The 21,743-nt window shown below is 43.4% G+C and overlaps 1 protein-coding gene across 6 annotated transcripts in view; it reads right to left on the bottom strand.

The window, feature by feature from the left end:
* Positions 1-21,743, bottom strand: part of PCNT (pericentrin) — a 1,333,356-nt gene that overhangs the window by 663,967 nt on the left and 647,646 nt on the right. For all 6 annotated transcript variants that reach the window (XM_078681435.1, XM_078681433.1, XM_078681434.1 and 3 more), the window contains 2 exons: positions 11,555-11,725; positions 10,847-10,999 (listed from right to left, as the gene is read on the bottom strand). In XM_078681435.1, the coding sequence (XP_078537561.1) occupies positions 10,847-10,999; positions 11,555-11,725 (324 nt within the window). The remainder of the gene's footprint in view (positions 1-10,846; positions 11,000-11,554; positions 11,726-21,743) is intronic.

Raw genomic sequence — 21,743 nt, forward strand, 5'->3', positions numbered from 1 at the left:
CCCAAGGCTGCTCGACTACACTACCAAAGAAAGAGTACCTTAGGATTGTCAAAAGGGATATCAGGAGTCTTTACACAATATATCTCTTTTTAGTACATAATATAAAGAGAGCTTCCTACACGCACTATAATAAAAGTTGGAAAATATGCAATTAATAGATGCTTCTAGTAAGGCATACACTTGGTGCTCACTGTTTAATGCTTGAATGTGAGGGGATGTGGTTGGTGCTGGGATGGGCCAGGCGAGAGGGGAGAAGAGTAAAGAGCGAGCGAAAACATAAGCACTATTGTGGAGTGTTGAGCAATGGATGGACACAAGTACTTAGTCCATGCTCTAGGGAAGGTCTAAACAGAAGTACAGTACGCAAATGTGAGGTGCACTGCAAGAGGAAGTTTCTGCAGTAAATTAGTCCATTCCATCCATATTGTATCCAAGAAGAGACAGGACACATGCATGCCAGAGAAAAATAGGGACAAAGGGAGACATACTATGACCTGAGCAAATAGGAAGCCTATGGGTGTGCTGAAGCCCACAGATTAAACAACACGTCTCTTCGTGACAGTGCATGCGCTGTCCAGCAAACATCTAAAAAAGTCTACTGCCTTGTTTTTTCTTAATTGCACTTAACTGCAGTTTAATGTTTTCCATGCTGCAGGTGTGTCCAGAGCCAACTGAGATGGTGGGCGTGCCCGCAAAATATGAATTGGTAGTGTTCCTGACGGCTTTGTAAACTATGCAGCTGGTTTTGAAGATGTGTGGGCCAGCAAGCACAGCCAATGTAGGATGGGCATATTTCTTAAAGCTGTGAATGAGACATGCAGGGGCCAGTAGAATGCCCTTAAGGTGTGCTACTGTGGAGAAAAGGGAACAGAAAAAGAGGAGGCGACACTGGAATACATGAATGGCATCTATACATGGCTCTGTGTTGTCATGTCAGAAAGTGAGAGGGAGGCACAACGGAAACAGTTGTTTCCATTTCCTAGCACACAATCTATTGCAAATAGTTTCGAGACCCTGTCTGAAGCCTGGGTAGATTCACAGGATGAAGAATTTGAAATTATAAGTATTCATCAGAAATACAGACATCATGCTTGTAGATGGACGTGTTACTCAAAGAAGTCATCAACAGATGAAAAGGTGTACTCAAGTTTCTTAGTGAACACAATGAAAGAAGTGGATCTAGAAAGCATAGCATAAAGAAGATAACCCAAAGCATCAGAGGAATGATTCTTTAGGCCATGACATGTGAGATGTTAAAACCTGGTTTATTAGTCATATGAAAGAGCAAGGAAGACCTGGCAGAGAAGTACTAATGTTAAGGGTTCCCAGAGCGAACCTAAAAAAGGACTCTACGACCAGTGGTGCCCCATGTCTTTCCCAAATAATCTCCTTCCACAAATGCTTCGATAACTGGTACTCTAACAAGAGAAAAGTGCTGCCTATTTTGTAGGTATGCAGCTTTCGCAGCGAGATGTAAGCAGAAACATGTGTAGGCTAATTCTGACCGCTGCAAGTGGAGTAAATAACAGACTATATTTTGTATGGAAGCATCCAGAGGATTGATCTTGTTATTATTACAACAGATAACTATTTCCATTAGGCTGCATAAAAAGCTCTTGTAGTAGGCCTTCTGGCCTCTTTGAAAATGTTCATATAGTCTGGTGGAAGATTCAGATAACCAAACTATGACTTCAGGAGCCAGATCGCTAGGTTGAGTTCTTTGGGATCTGGTTGCCTGATTTCTCCATGGCTCTGTGTTAGGAGATAGGATGGGAGGTGTCGCTTTTGATGTGAAACTATTTTCAGTTCCAACAGTGCGGTGAACCAAGGTTGACGGGGCCCTAGTGGGAGCTATCATCAGTGAGAGGGATGTTGGCCTGAGTTTCCAAACCACTGATGGAATGAGTGGGAGAGGCAGAAAAGCGTAGGCAAATATCCCCGACTAGTTCATCCATAGTGCATTGCCTTTGGAGAGCGGGTGTGGATACCTGGAGACAAAGCGTGGGCATTTAGCGTTTTCATGTGTGGCGAAAAAATCTATTTGAGGAAAACACCAATTTTGAAAGTACGGGAGGAGAACTTGAGGGTGAAGTTCCCACTCGTGGATCTGCTGCCTCTGTCTGCTGAGAAGAGAGGCAATCTGATGTTCTGCTAGGAGGTAAAGTGTGTGGCGTATGGCCCATTTCCAAATGGCTTGAGCTAGGAGTGACAGTTGGAGTGTCCCCCACCCCCCTGTTTTTGTACATATAGTACATAGCGGTCATGTCGGTTCTGACTAGAGTAGATTTGTCTACAAGGTGAATTTGAAAAGCTTTGAGCGCTAGAAACACTGCAAGCAGCTCTAGATGATTTATGTGGAGAGCCTTTTGCTTTTGACTCCACAAGCCTTGAATTGTGTAATTGTGGAGATGAGCTCCCCAACCAGTGAGCGACGCATCTGCTGTTAGCATGGTCTCTAGAACAGGGTCTATGAAGGGCCGTTCTTTTGATACGTTTTGTGGGTTCCAATACTGCAGAGAGTGAGGAGTACGGCCGTCTACCAACACTAGAACAGTTAAGAGACCCTGCAACTAGTGCGACTGACTCACTAAGCATTCCTGAAGGGGATACATGTGAAGCTTTGCATGGGGAACAATCATGATGCAAGAGGACATCATTCCCAGCAGTTGCATTTACACCTAAGCTGGAAGTGAGTGAGTGGGCTGAAACTGAGCAATTAGAGCCTGAATAATGGCTGCACTGGGAAAAGCTAGAGCTCTTTGAGTATCTAAAGTGGCTCCTAGATAGGCTTGAGTGTTGCAAGGTTGGAGATGAGATTTTAACACATTTACTGTAAACCCCAGTTGGTGCAGTAACTACAGTGTTATGTGAGTGTGCTGGAGACACTTTAGGTACGTACTGGCTTTGATAAGGAGACAACCTCTTGTTTGAGGGGATGTAGATGGTCTGGTGATATTTTGTGTGAACGTGGAGGAATGTTTAGCGGATTGTTGGTAAGCTCCAGGCAATAACCAGATAGGATAACTCCTAGCACCCATTTGTCTGTAGTTTTTGATTGCCAGATGGTAGGAATTGTGAAAGATGCCCCCGACAGGTGTTGAATGATTGGGGGAAAGCGTAGGCAAGTCACTGTTTGTTATTTGAGGGAGAGGTGCGTGTGCTGGAACCTCTACCTTTGCCGTTGTTGCCTCTGTAGTTTACTCTAAAAAAAACTTTTGAAGAAGAGGGCTGATTGTTGCCTTTGTACGGTGTAGAGGCAGTGTCTAAAGAGATATTCTTGGACCCCCCCCCATGATAGAAGTTGTGCCGAAAGGAACCACGAGTAGAAGGGGACTGTAGGGAGATAACAGACTTTGCCATGTCCGTGTCCCTTTCATATTTTGTAAAGACGTGTCTCCGACAGGACAAAAGAGATGCTGTTTGTCGAATGCTGTGTTGAGAAAGGAAGCCTGACTTCATGTGTAAATCCCAAAATTATTAACCATGCCTGTCTTCTTAGTAACACACTGGTATTGACGGCTCTATCCACAGTGTCAGCTGCATTTAATGCACACCTAATAGAAGAATTAGAGAAGAGATTTCCTCCTTGCACTAAGTCTTGACCGTTGGATTTATGCTCATCGGGTAAGAATTTGAGCAATTGTTCCATTTTGTCCCAATGCGCCCTATCATATCTGGCTAAAAGGGCCTGTGTATTAGCAATATGCCAGTAATTTGCAGCATGGGAGGCTACTCTTTTCCAGAAAACTGGATCTGATGGTGCAGGTTTATATTTTTGTCTATCCTGGGGGTGAGAATGAGTGCACGAACAAGATCATTAAATATGTCGTCCACATGTATTAACATACCCTTGAGCATAGGGAGTGTGTGGGTGGATCTTTGGGAACTACTAAGGGATTCAAAGAGGAAATCCTCCTCTAAGGATTCCTTAGGTAATTACACCCCATGGTATTTAGCAGTTCTACTTAGAAGCTCATTATAGCCTACATTGTCATCTGGTGGAGAAGGTTTAGTGGGATAAAGGTCAGGGTCATTATCTGTGGGAGTGTCTGTATTATAATCCTTCCAGGGGTCTGCAAGTGAAGGATCACTGCCCCATCCCCATCATCCTGATCATCAGGTGATTGTGGTTGTGGCAAATTAGTAGGAGTAATTAGTAAATGCTGTGTTTCTGGGAAAGTAGGTGATGGAGGAGGAGAAGGGTTAGTACCAACAGGTTTCCTTTTTAAAGGAATGTGATAAGTGTCCTCCGACTCTGATCTACGTTTAATTGTCAATTTGGTTGCAATATGTCCAGTTTTTGGCTGAATGTATAGTTCATTTTGTTTCAGGTCCGGTTTTGCAGGCGGGACATCGAAAAGAGGCTCCTTTGATGGTATTGGAGCATCTTTATTTTTCAGTTTCGAAGATTTCACTTCCGAAGACTGTTTCGGTGTCGAAGGAGTTGTGCCTGAGACTGGTTTCGGTTTCGACCCCGAAGGATTAAGTTTGGTGCCAGAGTATGGACGACTCAAACCCGAGCCAGAAGGCTTTAACGTGTGTTTCGGTGCTGAGCCAGAAGGCGGGAGATTGAAACATTTTCTCGGTGCTGACCATGGCCAGAAGGCAGAGGAGGGACTGGAGCCTTTTCCTTGGGCCAGGTAGGACTTTGGGGCAAGGGAGGCTTGGTGCTCACAATACGTTGACCTTGCAGAATGTCTTCATCCATATCGGAGCCGGATTCGGAGATGGACATAGGATCCTGTTTTTCTTCCTCAGCCCCTGGTGCATCACCGGTCTCTTGTTTGGAATCTTCAACGAAGAGGTCTGGAATGGATCCTGTGTTTTGTCTCTGCATGTCGTGACATCGAGCCAGACAGTCGCGGAGTGTTTTCTTTCGAACAGAAAGATTTACACATGTTGCAGTCCTGTTCATTGTGCTCCAGAGAGAAGTACAAGTTGCACATTTTGTGCGAGTCAGTGCGTGGAAAGTTTGTGTGGCACCGAGGGCAGAATTTAAATGTAGTCCGGTACATCGACTGAGAGGTGGACCAACGCGGTAAGGCCTGACGGCCTTCCACGAGATTCCCGATCGAAAAGAGCTTTGTATTTGCTACAATACGTGCAGAAAGGTGAAAACGTGATCGAAAACAATACTGTAGAGGGTAAGTAGAAAGCGCACCGAGGGGAACCCGAGAAAACTGTTTCTAACCAGAGCGCAACAATTCACATCCGAACCCGATGCTGGAAAAAAAACAATCTAGCAATCGAATCGATGCCCATGCGCACTATTATTGAAAAGGAGGAGTCACCTACCTCGTGACTGGAAAGACTTCTTCGAAGAAAAACAACTTGCAAACATCCAGACCAAACACTAGATGGCAGGAGTATTCATCAAAGCATGTGATCTACAGCTCACATGCCTCAAACACTTTATTAGGTCATTTCTTTGCATGGCACTGTCCTGCCAGCTGCTGGTTTTGGGGTCCATTAATACAGGGGCAGAAATGAACGCTAGTTCAAAAGTTACTTGGTTCAGTCCTTTTCTTCCAGCTAGACTCTGAAGAGGCAGTGGGTCTGTTAAGGAACTCAAGGTGGGTGAACTAGTCAACTGTGAATTGCCATTTGTGGTGAAAGTGTTTCATGTCACTTCCACTTTGCTATTTTAGTCATCTGAAATTCCATGGCAGCACGGAATCTAAACGTATTCTAGGATGTCATACATGAATATTATCTGGTGTTTTTTAAATAAAAATACTTTCAAGAAATATGCAGCAACAGTTCATGGAGAAAAAATGCTACAACATAAAATCTTACATCTGTGGAAATTAACGTAATGTTTTATGGATTGTGTGGAGCATAGGTTTAATTGGAATCCTTGTGTGGGGTAAAAGAATCATGAAGTATGACGTCTTGGGGTAATGTTCAGTAGAAGCATAAAAATGTAGTTATAGAACAATGGAAGGCTGGCTTCTAACAGCAGTGATGTGTGCCAAGTCAGAACCTTTGAGAAAACAGTTTTGGTAAACATTACTAAGGAGCATTGCTCCTCCTTTTAAACTAACCCATACGCTGCCACTTCCTAAGCAATTGTATAGAGACCTAATGCTTAACCTTGATGCCCCCTATGCCCTCCCAGGATCTCTGTTATTACACCAAAACTCCATCTTCAGAAAGAAATCAAACACCAGATAAAACAATTCAAGGGTATCGGTCACAGAGATATGTTTACAACAAACTCTACAAGGTTTAAAACATGTAGTTTTAGGAGGAAACAAGTTCTCTCTAACACTGGAAAAGGATCTCAAGAAAAACTAACTGATGAGAAAAAAAAGTTATGAGCTATCTCCGGATATGTGTAAAGATGTGGAAAGGAAAGAACGGATGTCAGTGCTCTTGGGTGGTGTCTAATGTGGCTCAGGCAGTCACTTCTGGGGAAGAAAGTAGTTGCCACACAGCCGCAAGACCCTACCTACCTGAGGGCAGGGGCTATGCTAAAAAATTTCCAGACCCAGTCTGGCCCTGGAGATATTCTATGGGCAAGGAATCTGTGATTAGAAGTATCAATCAGAAGAAAGGAATACTTTCTGCATCTTTCTCTCTAGTTTTTCAGAGAGTTCCTAAAACTGGATATGTTCATTCAAAAAGTAAGCAGGCTTTCCTGCATTTTCCCTCCATGCTAAAGAAGAGACTTGACAGAGCAGGGGAATGCTACTGAACTTTGAGTCATCGGGCTCAAGTAAGGACAGATTTAAAACTAAGCAACACACCTTAGCCCACTCGTAAACGCTGCAAGTTCACACTCCAGGGGAAATGGTAGCCCACAGCACTGGAGTATCTCCATCCATTACTTGGAATAGCCTATCCCTTGGAGCTACATGAAGATAGTCGCAACTAGCTCCACTATACTACCATCCTACAAAGCCCTAACATCACCCTGGCCAAAACCAGCAGGGATTTCATTAAACAGAGTTCTCTGTTACACTTAGTTCCTTAATGGAGCAGCAGGAGTCACTTTTTATTATGCAATACCCTTCTTTAAGACAAGCCCTAAGGAAAGTACAAGGGATGTTCTCAGGAGTAGTGCAAGTATTTTTACCACTTAGGTCTAAATAGCATTTTAACGGAGTGTTTGCTGAACTTTTTACCCCAGAATTGGCAATGCTGATAGGGATGGCTTTCACACAAACCATATTTGTGCGTACAAAGTAAGGCGAGAGTATCTGTGGCCGACTGTGCAAATATGGTTTGAAGTATTAAAGTCAGACCTATTGGCTTTGCCAATGCTTGCTCCCAAGGACTGTTTAGCTGATCATTCAATGTTCTTTCAAACACCGTATTGGAGTATTATTACTTAACTGTGTCACCTAATTAACCATAAGCCAATTTTACCTACAGGTCATTTCCTGCAAGTGATTATTAATGTCATACAAACAGTTCTTAGATCGGGGTTATCCCCACAGATTAGTTAGGAGCTCCTATAAGAGAGCGCGGTTCTTTGACCGAGATTCATTACTAATTTCTAAAGACAAAAAGACAAAGGATCAACTGGTCTGTATAACCACACATTCAACATTGAATGAGCGTGTACGCCAGATAATCAATGCAAACTGGCATGTCCTAAACTGTAATCCTACGTCCCATAGCAAGCTACCTAAACCAATGTTTGCTTATAAAAGAAACAGAAACCTGAAAGATAAGATTGTCCATTCTAGATTCAATTCTAAATCTTCAAATGGAATTTTGAATCAAAGATCTTTGCTGACTAACATCCCGGTACGAGGAACCGTGAAGTGTTCCTCCTGTAAGTCCTGTACCAATATTATCAGTGGGGAATCTTTCACACATAATGGATATACAGCAAGAGCAAACGACATCTGGAATTGCAAAACTACAAATGTAGTTTATTTTTTGAAATGCACATGTGGTCTAGGCTATGTTGGAGAGACTAGTAGATCTATCCAAACACGCTTGACAGAGCATAGATCTGCCGTGAGAACCCAGAAACTCACAGCTCCTCTAGTGAAACACTTTTTAGAGAGCAATCATAAACCTGAGGACTTCCAATGGCGTATCCTCGAAAAGATAAGAACACCTGACAGCAAAGGAGGATGCGCCATTAGGAAGAAAAGGGAAGTCTTCTGGATATTTGTTTTTAACACATTCAAGATAGGGTTGAACTGCGATATCCCTTGGGAAAATGCCATCACATAAGGACGCAGTATAAATTTAGCTTTTCAATATGTTATACCTTGTGTAGTTTTTTAATATGAGAAGTGTAACGAAATTTAGGTTGGAAGGGTATTACCTACACTTTCCTCCCTTTAGGATAATTATTAGCAATAGATGTCGTGGTATTTCATTTTGGTCCAGTTAAATCTTTAAAAAAGAAATTTCGCAGTGTATTGCCACACCCCAACGCGATTGTACAGAATGGACTATTTTTGGTCCCTTAAATGATGAAGGAATAACAAAAAGACCGATAGATAGCTAGAGATAGCACTAGCCATGAAGAAATTAGATATAAGAAAACATGGTTTAATACAATAATTAATAATGTCGAGTGTTGTTGACGCTCCGTTTGAATCCCATATATAGGGGTTCCACATTGCAGTGACCATCTAGAAAGTACTTCCGCTTTAAAATAAATAGACCTTGATACTCCTGGTTTGAATCCCATACATACGGGTGCTAGAGCTCAGTTAACATCCGGAGGGCAGTATCGCTTTAAAATACTGTGACGACAACTATCAATGGGCTATTGGCTGAACGTGTCACATGGCCCGTTTTTGTCTTTTATGCGCGCGAAAGAGCCCAATAAGAAGGACCTTTCTGCGGTGCGCTGTTAGTATCACATCTAACGGTCGGGAGACGCCGTCTCGGAATATCTGGCAGCCCCGCCGAACCCGTAACTATCATTTTTGAGGTAAGAAGATCAAAGCGGATACTTAGTATCGTGTAGAGTAGACTTGGTCAGCCCTAGAAGAGTTAAACCGGAACTAATACTAAACGGGTTTGTTATATATGTGTTTTCTTAGGGACTAGCGGTACATATCCATATCCAAGGATCTACTCGAAAGGAAAGCTAAGTGCAAGAATCTCTGACTGCACGTTTCTACACTTTATCACGAAGGTCCCTGATAACCATTCCATCTGGAATCGAGAATCGGAGGATGGTTTAGAGAAATTAGACATTGTAAGTATAAATAGTACCCTTAGAAAGTGTAAAATGGTTGTAAACGAAACAGGCGCCTCGAACGAGTGAGAACGGGTTCTATTATCTTGTTTCGTTTTTTCAATAGCGGAGAGGACATTGTATCCTAAAACGTCCCCGAACTTGGCTAAACATCTACAAATAGTGAAACAACGTTGCAGTAAACTAAACAAAAGTAAGTGTAATCAACGTCACTGTAAAGCCTAGGCGGAATGTCCAAATAGATAGACTTCATGAAACAATTAAAATGGTATCCGTTCTATTAACAGCTAGAAAACTTGGTTATTTAACATCAACGAGAGACGAACCACAGATCCAAGGAAATCTCTCTTAATACCCTGGAACTTTTAAACTTAGGTAAGCACTTCTTTAGAAAATATGGACTAGGCAGCAATGGACATTAGAATACAATAAAGCGATAAGATAGTGTTTTACCAGAGTTTAGAGCGTATCCTTAGCTGGATCTATAAATTTTGCTAAACCAGTAGCCATTGGGTATGGTGTATGAAGTCCGCCCTGCACTAGCGAAATGTAATTGAATGCTAGTGCGGTACAATGTTTTTAGGCAATAGCTAATATGCTGGAATATATAGAAAAAATAAGGGGATTTGCTGTTTCTATGACACATAGTTTTTTGGAAACTGAATCAAGATCAAGGTGCACCTGTGTCCCCTTAAAAAATGTTTCCTAATTCCATGACCCCGCTGGTTGTGGTTTAAATTTAACATCTACCTAAACCCCTCTGGTAACATACCGCTTAGCAGCTGCTCAAAAAATAACTTTGTAACCAGGAATCTGTGTGTAAGTTTATCCTTAGTATGAGTTGTCAGATAGAGATGGCTACACCCAAAAGAGGACGTTTAACTTTGTGTATAAAGATAATACTGTTCTAATGTTGATATGTTTTGAACATAATTAAAAGTGCCAATGACTTTTGGTTCTTGGATGTTGAGTAAGATAATAGTACACAAGAATAGCAACTGGACAATGTGTAAAAAGCTTAGAATACTTTGTAGAGTATGTTGAGAGGGTTGTCGAAATATATGCTTATACATGCTTTTTCTTTTTTATGTATATTTTAGTGTACTTGTGTGGCTCCTGAAGAAGGCGTTTGTTGGAACGCCGAAACGCGCGTCGAGAGACTATATGATGTCATGCCACGTAGTTTGAGATGTTTTAGTAACATTTAATTGTTAAGTTTTTAACATAACATGATTTAGGAAACAGAATAATTTTTTCCTTAGCTGTGTGTCTATATATATATTAAGTTTTTTGTATGAATATTATTCTTCTTTTTTAGTATTGTGTATGAATTGTGCTTTAGTTAATTGTCCTTGTGTACAGGTTATTATGATTTTAAATGGTTGTAATTTTTAATCAATAAATGTTGAATTGTTGACAAAAACAAAAAAAATTTCTTTAAAAATTCCTTTTTAACTAATGCCCATCTTGAAAATTATTATTTGCTTTGTATAAATTTCCTCTGTAGCCATCATAGATTTACCTAAGAATTACAATATTTCCTGCAAGTGAAACATGTCATAGGTACCTCTGATTGCAAGTGAATGGGCAGACTCATGGGACTGAAGCACAGAGTTAACTTAAGAGAATGGTTTCCTGCCTGATGACCTCACCATGTAACAGGGAATATACCTTTAGCAGAAGATTTTCTTCCTCCAGGCGCTGAATGCTGACATCACTCTGCTTCTTTTGCACTTCGAGCTGCATTTGAAGTTGAAGAAACTCTTCAGTTTTATTCATCAACTCTTCCCTGAACTGCTCTAGTTGCTCTGCCAAACTTTCAACCTGTGAAATGTGGGAGAAAGAGAAGCTGGTTTGAAATAATTTGAATTATTCCTTTTGTTTTCACTTGAAATGCACAAGATGGAAAGGTTAACAGCAACACTGTGGTCAGCTGTTTATGTTTTTACAAGAGCATACACTAGAAACATTTAATCATAAAATTCTATTCCAAGGAACTTGGAGCTATGAAATTATCAAGTAAACTGCTTGTTCACTTGGCTCTTACATCTCACAGCACTCCTAAATAAGGCAGAGAGGGTCTGTGCGCAGTTCCTTCAAAACCTAAACCTGAGAGACTAAGCTATTCATGTGCCAACATGATCCTATGTTAAGACTGAACTATTATCAGTTAAAATACACCAGGCATGTCAAAGTAGGCCCACCAGTAGCTTGGGTAAGGTATAGAGCATACAGAATGGAAACACCAGTCAACATCCATACTACTCCCCTATCCAAACTAAGGTCTAAGACCAGATCTCAAACCACCCCTCTGCTTACCACATTATTTCAAATTCAGCTATCAATTTCCAGTCGCTATCATCTCCTCATTCAATTTACCTCTTTCTCTTTAATCAATAAGGCCTCGTGTTCAGCCTGTAACTGTTCCTTCAGCCCATGACTGGTGTCAATCTCCACAGGGAAACGGTGTCGAGCTTCATCTAGTTTGGATTGAAGTGCAGATATTTGCATTGCATTGCTGTACTGCTGCTTTTGAAGAGAATCTTTATCCTACAACACACAACAGAGAAACAATATATAGGTACAGAGCCTTATTACCCAAATACCTCAGCAAGGTCAAACTACATCACTAACTCTGGGATAAATCACCATGAGTAATCAGGGGAAATGCCAGATGAACACTGCCTACATTGAGTGGATGGCTGGTTGGGAGTTATGAAGAGGGAGAGCCAAAATTAAAAGGGCTGATCAGACATTTTTCTTTGCTTAGTTGTCCTGCTTTTCCTCCTTCAGAACTTTGAGTCAACAGATTTCAAACACCTTAAGTGGAGAAGCAACCTCCAGGACAGAACATTAGCTCTTGAGTGTGGAGGACAAGGCGGTTATATCGGGAGGTATGGAATCCCACTGGAAGTGGTGGGGAGAGATAGGCGGGTCAGTCAAGAGCAAATGCCCTAGTATTTTGATGATCCCCTTGACACCCAGAGCCGGCAAATTATTCTAGCCCCAAGGCAGGGTGAAGGGCTGTGGGCAGACTGGGGATTCATTCATTCGCCTCAACCTCCCCAGCACCCACCCACCACTCTCAGATCCACCTGCTTCAACAGCACCCCTACTAGATACCAAAGGGGGAAAAAAGTAATGTCGTGGGAGGACCTGCCTTGGGCTACTCCATCACTCATGGTTGCTAGACAGTGTTCTGTACATCCCATCTGATCACTGCCCCCCTCAACCCCTTCACCCCTCTGAGGAAGGATCCAGTGGTGGTTGTAGGTAAACCAGAATCAGCTATCCCTGGAGGCAGAAAGGTCAGTAGGGATTGGTATGTAAGAAAAGGAATGGGGTGTGAGATGCAATCCGTGCAGCTCTCATTGTAACATTAAGCAAGCTAGCTGTAGACAGTTAGGAAAATGGGCTCTGGGTTGTAGGAAGCTGGCTATGTATATCCTATACCAAAATGAGGTATAGTGTGCACAGAGTCCAGTGGAACCCCAAAGGTAGGCAGAGGTAAAAGTAGATATCACCTTACTCTCCATTGTGGTAGTGTGGGCGAGCAGTAAGGCTTTATCAGAGGGTAGTGTTAAGCATTTATTGTACACACTCAGGCAAGAAATGATGTCACACACTCAAAGACTGAACTCAGACCAATTTGTTTGTATCAAAAATATTATGTTATTTTATTTTCTAGACCCAAGCAAGCCTGGTACAGGTAAGCAATAAATACTTTACAGTAGTAATGCAGTTTGTAAACAGTTTGAATCGTATATGCACTTTGATTTGAATACAGTAGAGCTACTAGTAATGCAATGCTTTTGATATACTGTACATATACTTTGTATTGGCTTTTTAGTAGAATATCATGTAAATTACTTTTCAGATTACTTTACTTACACAGGGCAGTATACCTGGATACTGCACTGGGACATTTCCTGTAAACAGGTAAGCAAAAGTGTTTTGGTTATTTAGTTACAGTTTTAAAGGGTTTCATAGATTTTCTAACTCACACTTGGAAACTTTTCACAGAAAAGACAGTCAAGGTTATCCTATGAAGGAAAGGAAAATGCTACTTACCAGTATGCATCTGTTCTTTTCATGTAGGGCTGCAGATTCACACACTACTGCATAGATCGCCATCTGGTGGTGAGCCTAGATGATTACACTTTGTTGTAGTCTTGGAAGAGTCTTTGTTTGGTAGATGACTCCATCCACCATGAATCATCGACTGCATCTTCAGATTGTTTTTCGCCATTTGGAAAATAATGGAGTTGTGTGAACAGAAAAAGATGTCCATGCATAGTGTATCTAATTAAGTTATTACTGGAACAGATATAGGTAGCCGAGGAGGCGGGTGGGCGTGTGTGTATCTGCAGCCCTACATGCCAAGAACAGATGCATACTGGTAAGTAGAATTTTCTGTTCGAGGCATATGGGCTGCAGATCACACACTAGTGCACTGAGTGCATAGCAGTTCTCTCCCTTAGCGGTGACCACCAGTATCTGTTGCAGTAGTTTGAAATAGAGTACAGCCTGGCCCACACTAGCTTGTTGTTTTGCTTGCACATCTACACAGTAATGCTTTGTAAATATGTGCGGTGTAGACATGTAGCTGCATTGCAGATATTATCTAAGGGAATATTTCCTAAAAATGCCATAGATGCCCATAGTTTATGGGTGGAATGAGCCCTAGGGGGAATGGATAGAGTGTGTTTTGCCTTTTGGTAACACATTTGAATGCATTTGACAATCCACCTTGCAATCCCAGGTTTTGAAATGGGATTACCTTTATGTGGAGGAGAAAAGCACACAAACAACTGTTTTGTTTTACGAAATGGCTTTGTCCTATCAATATAGTAGAGTAAAGCTCTTTTGACATCTAATGTATGGAGAGCTCTTTCAGCAACTGTCTGTGGTTGAGAGAAGAATACTGGCAACTCAATAGACTGAGATGGAACTGTGAAATGGCTTTTGGAAGGAATTTGGGGTTTGTCTTTAGAACCACTTTGTTGTGATGGAGTTGTAAGAATGGTTCCTGACTTGTTAATGCCTGGATCTCACTCACTCTTCTGAGTGATGTGATCGCAATTAAAAAGGAAACTTTCCATGAAAGGAACTGTAATTCATACTTATGCAAGGGTTCAAATGGAGGACCCATAAGTCTAATGAGAACAATGTTTAGATTCCATACAGGGGCTGGTAGTACCCTGGGAGGAATTATTCGTTTGAGTCCTTCCATGAATGCTTTGATGGCAGGTACTCTGAATAATGACAGATGTTGTCTGCTTCGAAGAAAAGCTGTTATAGCAGCAAGATGTAACCTGATTGAGGAGTATGCTAAACTACATCTTTGTAGATGGAGCAGGTAACATATGATGTTTTGGATGGAAACATTTGGTGGGTAAATATGGTTATTTGTGCAATACACAACAAACCTTTTCCACTTGGCTGCATAGCATGCCCTAGTGGTGGGACGCCTAGCTTCTTTTATAACATTCATGCATTCAGGTGGCAGATTGAGATATCCAAATTCTAAGACCTCAGGAGCCAAATCGCTAGGTTGAACTGCATGGGGTCTAGATGCATGATCTCTCCATGGTTCTGTGTTAGTAGGTGTGGAGGGAGTTTTCATTTTTGATGTGGTCCTACTGAGAGCTTTATGTCAAAAATAAAATTCCCTTTGGGCATATAAATTTTACGGACATCAACTTCTCAATGACATAGAAGGACAACAGGTATTATGAGCATAAGCACAGATTCAAACATAGAAACTAAGAAACTAAGAGCAATGCATAAGCTTCAAAATTATGAGATATTGGTAAGTTCAAATAAGCACAGTTTATTTATACATAAAATTAATAAAAACACATAAAATCACAATGGAATTAGGAACACAGAGAATATAACAAGGGAATGAATCAAAAACATCAATTCATCTAATCAAATTCATACACCTAAAACACGGAAATACACAAAAATTCTAAATCAAATATCAATAGTGTTATTCCCTTAAATTCAACGCGTTTCGACGGACATTTAGCATATCGCCGTCTTCATCAGGAAATATAGTCTGTATTCCCAAGAAATCTCGTATCTCGAGCCCGTCACCCAAATGAAGAAGTTAGTTGCTCCTATCACGGACAGCTAGCCCTCTATTGGTTGGGCGGCTGAACAGCTGCTCAGCAAATCAGGGATAGAAGAATTGGAACAACTCCCAGATAAGATGAGTAGTAATTCGGTAGATAGTCTATATTAAAATTATTTAAGGTCCAGAGTACTCGCGGTACAAGCCTTGGATCACAACTTGGTTGTAGTTATTCATATGACTCCGACGATGTTGTCAAAAACCACAATATATCTTTCCTTTGCAGTGCGTAAATGTAGCTACTGCAAACAAACGTTTTCCAGGCCCCGGTTGGGTAATAATTATTCCTCAGATAATAATTATTACCCAACCGGGGCCTGGAAAACGTTTGTTTGCAGTAGCTACATTTACGCACTGCAAAGGAAAGATATATTGTGATTTTTGACAACATCGTCGGAGTCATATGAATAATTACAACCAAGTTGTGATCCAAGGCTTGTACCGCGAGTACTCTGGACCTTAAATAATTTTAATCTAGACTATCTACCGAATTACTACTCATCTTATCTGGGAGTTGTTCCAATTCTTCTATCCCTGATTTGCTGAGCAGCTGTTCAGCCGCCCAACCAATAGAGGGCTAGCTGTCCGTGATAGGAGCAACTAACTTCTTCATTTGGGTGACGGGCTCGAGATACGAGATTTCTTGGGAATACAGACTATATTTCCTGATGAAGACGGCGATATGCTAAATGTCTGTCGAAACGCGTTGAACTTAAGGGAATAACACTATTGATATTTGATTTAGAATTTTTGTGTATTTCCGTGTTTTAGGTGTATGAATTTGATTAGATAAATTGATGTTTTTGATTCATTCCCTTGTTATATTCTCTGTGTTCCTAATTCCATTGTGATTTTATGTGTTTTTATTAATTTTATGTATAAATAAACTGTGCTTATTTGAACTTACCAATATCTCATAATTTTGAAGCTTATGCATTGCTCTTAGTTTCTTAGTTTCTATGTTTGAATCTGTGCTTATGCTCATAATACCTGTTGTCCTTCTATGTCATTGAGAAGTTGATGTCCGTAAAATTTATATGCCCAAAGGGAATTTTATTTTTGACATAAAGTCTATTGTTGGTACCCCATCCCTTTGGTTTTGGGTCCCTCTCTCTTTTATTAGAGTCCTACTGAGAGCTCCAGTAGCATGGTGTACCACGGTTGTTTTGCCCACGTTGGTGAAATGAGAATCAAAGTGAGGAAGTGTTGCTGTAGCTTGCACACCACTAACGGAATCAGTGGGAGAGGCGGAAAAGCGTACGCAAATCTGTTTGACCAACTCATCTATATTGCATTGCCTTTGGACAATGTGTGTGGATACCTGGCAGCGAAGCTTGGGCGTTTGGAGTTGAGGTGTGTGGCGAACAGATCTAGGTCTGGTTGGCCCCATTTGTGAAAGAAAGGTTGAAGAACTTTAGGATGAAGTTCCCACTCCTGTATCTGTTGTCTTTGACGACTAACAGATCTGCAACTTGATTGTGAACTCCAGGTAGATGCTCTGCTAAGAGAAAGTTTTTGAGGAATGGCCAACCTCTATATGCTCTGCGCCAGCCGGGAGAGCTGTAAGGAGTGCGTTCCTCGTTGTTTTTGGATGTAGTACATGGCTGTCATATAGTCTGTGCAGACTAATACAGCCTTTCCTGAAAGTTATTGATGGAACGACTTTAGAGTTAGAAAAAAGGCTAGCAACTCCAGATGGTTTATGTGAAGTAGCTTTTGTTGTGGTGCCCACGTGCCCTGTACTGTGTGCTCTGCTAAATGAGCTCCCCATCCTGTAAGGGATGCGTCTGTGGTTAGCACCACTTGTGGAACTGGCTCTATGAACGGCCTGCCTTTGGAAAGGTTTTTGGTGTTCCACCACTGCAGAGAGCGATGCGTCCGGTCGTCCACCACCACCAGCTCTGTTAATTATTGTTGAGCTTGGTTCCACTGGCTTGCTAAGCACTCTTGCAGGGGGTGCATTTGGCGTCTTGCGTGTGGCACTATGAAGATGCAAGATGCCATCATTCCAATTAAATGCATGAACACTCAGGCTGGTAGTGAGTGTTGCGGTTGAAATTTTTGTATAAGAGCTTGCATACTTTGTATCCTTACTTGATTGGGGATGCAAGTGCTTTGGAGGTATCTATTGTGGCACCCAGATACTGTTGAGACAGGGCTGGTTGGAGATGTGATTGATTTATTCAATCAATCAATCAGTGGTTGGTAAAGCGCGCTACTCACCTGTGAGGGTCTCAAGGCGCTGGGTGAGGGAACGGTAGTGTTGCTCCGGTCAGTCGAAAATCCAGGTCTTGAGAGCCAGCCTGAAGGTGTGCAGGGTTGGCGAGCATCTTATTTCTACTGGGAGAGTTTTCCATGCTGTGGCTGCAGTGTAGGAGAAAGCTCTCCCTCCGACTGCTTCGGTGAATTTCGGGGGACCTCTGCCAGGGGGAGGACGGCTGAACGGAGGTTCCTTTTGGGTGCGTGGAAGCTCATTCGGTTGTTGAGGTATTTGGGTACGATGTTGTTCAGGGATTTGTAGGCGTGCGTGAGTAGTTTGTAGGTGAGCCTTTTCTCAACGGGGAGCCAGTGGAGTTCTCGCAGGTGTGGAGTCATGTGTTCGTGGCGTGTTATCCCTAGTATGAGCCTGGCGGCCGCGTTTTGAATGTTTGGAGTTTGTGTAGTAGGGATTTGTTGATTCCGGCGTAGAGGGAGTTGCCGTAGTCGAGCCTGCTGGAGATGAATGCGTGGGTGAGGGTCTTTCTGCAGTCTGGGGGGATCCATTTGAAGGTCTTACGTAGGATCCGGAGGCAGTTGACACTGGTGGAGGAGATAGCATTGATTTGGCTGTTCATAGAGAGGGACGAGTCGAGGATCATGCAGAGGTTCCAAGTTTGGTCCGTCGGGGTGGGTGGGGGGCCGGGGGCCAACAGGAGTCGTTCCAGGCGGAGGGGCGGGGTCCAAAGATGAGAACCTCGGCCTTTTCGGAGTTGAGTTTGAGGCAACTGTCCTTCATCCAGGTGTCCACGTTTCTCATTCCTTCTTGGAAGCCGAGGCTGGTGTCTTCTGGTTGCTGGTGAGGGATAGGGTCGGGATCAGAGAAGATCCTTATTGGACTCCGCAGATGATGTCAGTGGGTTCGGAGAGGAAGGGGGGGGAGCCTGACCCTCTGTGTTCTGTTGAAGAGGAATGATTGGATCCAGGTGTGGGCGTCTCCATGAATTCCCGCGTTGTGGAGCCTGGTGGTTAGTGTGCGGTGAGACAGTGTTGTGGGGGTGAAAGCATCCGTTGAAGTTGTCGTAAAGGATCATGTTCTTCTGGTGGAAGTAGGTGCTGAGCTTGTTGCAGAGATCTTGGGAGGGTGTGAGGTCAGTGGCTTCGCATGAGGGTATGGTGAGATGCTTAATGACGTTGAAGAGTTCGCTAGTGTTGGCTGTGTTGGCGTTGATTTTTTTCCCTGATGAAGTTTCTTTTAGTGTCCCTTATCTGCTGGTGATAGTTCTTCATGGCGATCTTGTGGTCGGTGTGGGCTTCAGTGGTCTTCTGGTTCCTCCATATTTTCTTGAGGCGCCTGCAGGCGCGTCTGGCCTCTAGGAGTTCGGTGGTGAACCAGGCAGCTTTTGCAGGGCGTTTAGTGTTTGTCTGCCGGAGAGGGGCTAGTTTAGTAGCGCAGCTGGCAATCCACCAGTGAAGTTCCTTGGCAGCGGCGTCAGGGTCGGCGGTGGCTGAGGGTGGGTCGTGGAGGAGGGTGGCGTTAAGGAGGTATGAGGTGATCTTACTCCAGTTCCATCGAAGTGTGTGCGGGGCTTGTTTGAGTGCGGTGCTGGAAGTGAAAGTGAAATGGATGCAGTGGTGGTCTGTCCAGGAGTGCCGGTGGTGTGGGTGAACTGGATGTTCGACCCTTCAGCGAAGATGGGGTCCAGAGTCTGCCCTGCGATGTGGGTGGGCGTATTTACCTGTTGATTGAGTCCCAGGTTGGCGAGATTCTCAAGTAGCGCGTTGCAATCGGGGTCCTGGAGGTTCTCGAGGTGAAAATTTAGATCTCCGAGCAGAATGTAGTCCGTGGAGGTGATGGCGTGGGATGCGGCGAGTTCTGTGATGGTGGTAGTGGGTTGGGCGCGAGGTCCTGGTGGTCTGTAGATGAGCCTGCCCCTTCGCGTTATTCTGGGGTCGGTGTAGATCTGGAAGTGGAGATGTTCTAAGTAAGGAAGAGTCGCCGTTATCAAAGGGAGGGGGGCGGGATCGAGGAGGAGGCAGGCGGGAGTCTGGTGGGGGCGAGGTAAAGGGAAGGATCACCGGGGCTCGAGGACAGGAGTCGGCAAGACGCTATGGTGCTAGACGGTAAATGAGGGCAGAACCTGCAAGAAGGAAAAAACACAACATACAGTAACACAAGTCCAACAAGCGCTGGTGTCAGAAGCGTGGAATCACAACAACACAGAAACCTGTGGCAGAGTCGGGCGCGGCTGCCGGGGAGACTGCTGCCTGGACCGAGGTCTGATCAGCACAAGCGCTCCCCAGCAGTGGTCGCCATTATCAAGGGGAGGGGAGCGTGATTAAGGAGGAGGTGGGCGGGAGTCTGGCGGGGGTGGGGCTAAGGGGAAGGATCACCGGGGCTCGGGGGCAGGAGGCGGCAAGGCGCTACAGCGCTAGACGGTAAATGAGGGCAGAACCTGTAAGAAGGAAAAACCACAAAATACAGTAACACAAGTTATTGTGAAGCCCAAGTTGTGCAGCAGGTGGATGGTTTGCACGCACTGGTGGTATGACTTGGCTTTTATTAGCCAGTCGTCGAGGTACGGGAAGACATGTATGTTGTCCCTTCTCAAGTGTGCTGCTACTACTGTGAGACACTTTGTGAAAACTCGAGGTGCTGTAGTCACACAGAAAGGGAGTACCTTGAACTGGTAATGTTGACCGTTCAGTACAAACAAAAGGTACTTTCTGTGAGCTTGGGGGATGGGAATGTGGAAGAATGCGTCCTTGAGATCTAGGGTGGCAACTTTGGAAGTTGCCTTGTTTTAACAGAGGAAGGACCTGCTGTAATGTGACCATCTGGAAGTGGTCGGATTGTATGTAAAGATTTATGGGTCTCAGGTCTAGTATAGGTCTGAGGGAGCAGTTCTTTTTGGGGATAAGAAAATAGAGGGAGTAAACTCCTGTGTCTTGATGGTGTACTGGAACTGGTTCTATTGCATTTTTTTGCAATAGAGAGACAAGTTCTTGTTTTAGGAGTGTGAGATGCTCCTGTGACATGGGACGCTGTCTGCGTGGTATTGTTGGAGGAGTGGAAGTGAGCTCCAGGCAATATCCTGACTGAACTATTTGTCTCACCCACCTGTCAGTGGTGATAGAGTTCCAGACAGGTAGGAACTGTTGTAATCTCCCCCCAACAGGAGTGGAATGGTCTGGGGGAGGGAAGGGAAGTGACTTCTTGGGAATGTAGGCACTGCGGTTGTCGTTACCTCTGCCTCTACCTTTAGTCTGGTTTCCTCTATATCCTCCTCTGTAATAACCTCTATTGGGCGAGGATTGGGTGGGTGCTTTGTAAGAAGAGCAGGTGTTATATGTTGTAAAATTTTTGGAGGCGCCCCTGTAAGAGGAGCGACGAAAGAACGCTCTGGGAGTTTGAGTTTGCAAAGCTCCCATGGATTTTGCTGTGTCCGTATCTTTTTTCATTTTTTCGAGTACATTATCAACTGTAGGACCAAAAAGATGTTGCTGGTTAAAAGGTTGACTAAGGAGGCTGGTTTTTACCTTTGATTTGAAACCAGAGATGCGCAACCAGGCATGCCTACGTAACAGTACGCCTGTATTTACTGCTCTTGAGGCTGTGTCAGCAGTATCTAAAGCACAGCGGATTGAGGTATTAGTAATTTACCTTCTTGTATTAAGTCAGAAGCCCTGGTCTTATATTTGTCTGGCAAATGTTGCATACGGGTTTCAAGCTCATCGTTGTGAGCTCGGCCATATCTTTCTAATAGGGCTTGAGTGTTAGCAGTTCTCCAAACGTTGGCTGCATGCGGGATGGTGCGTTTGCCTGAAGCATCTAAAAGTTTGGACTCCTTATCAGGGGGTGGAGCATCCCCTGTTGTCTGTGAATTAGCTCTTTTCCTGGCATTTGAGACTACTAATGAGTCTAATGGCAACTGGCCTTTGATGTATGCTGGGTCAGTTGGAGCTGCTTTATACATTTTCTCTAATCTGGGATTAATCACACTGGCTCTGACGGGGTCTTTGAATACCTCTGGTGCATGTTTTACCACTCCCTTAAGCATTGGTAATGTGGTTGTGGTTTTACGTGATGGTAATAATGTGTTCATAAGGAAGACTTCTTCTACTGGATCAGTGTGTAGATCTACCCCATTAAAGGTGGCTGCCCTATGAATGAGTTGCGTAAACCTTAAAGTGTCATCTGGAGGAGATGGCCTGGAAGAGTATGCGTCATCT

The sequence above is a fragment of the Lissotriton helveticus genome, chromosome 3_1 (assembly GCF_964261635.1).
Source record: "Lissotriton helveticus chromosome 3_1, aLisHel1.1, whole genome shotgun sequence".
Lineage (NCBI taxonomy): Eukaryota > Metazoa > Chordata > Amphibia > Caudata > Salamandridae > Lissotriton > Lissotriton helveticus.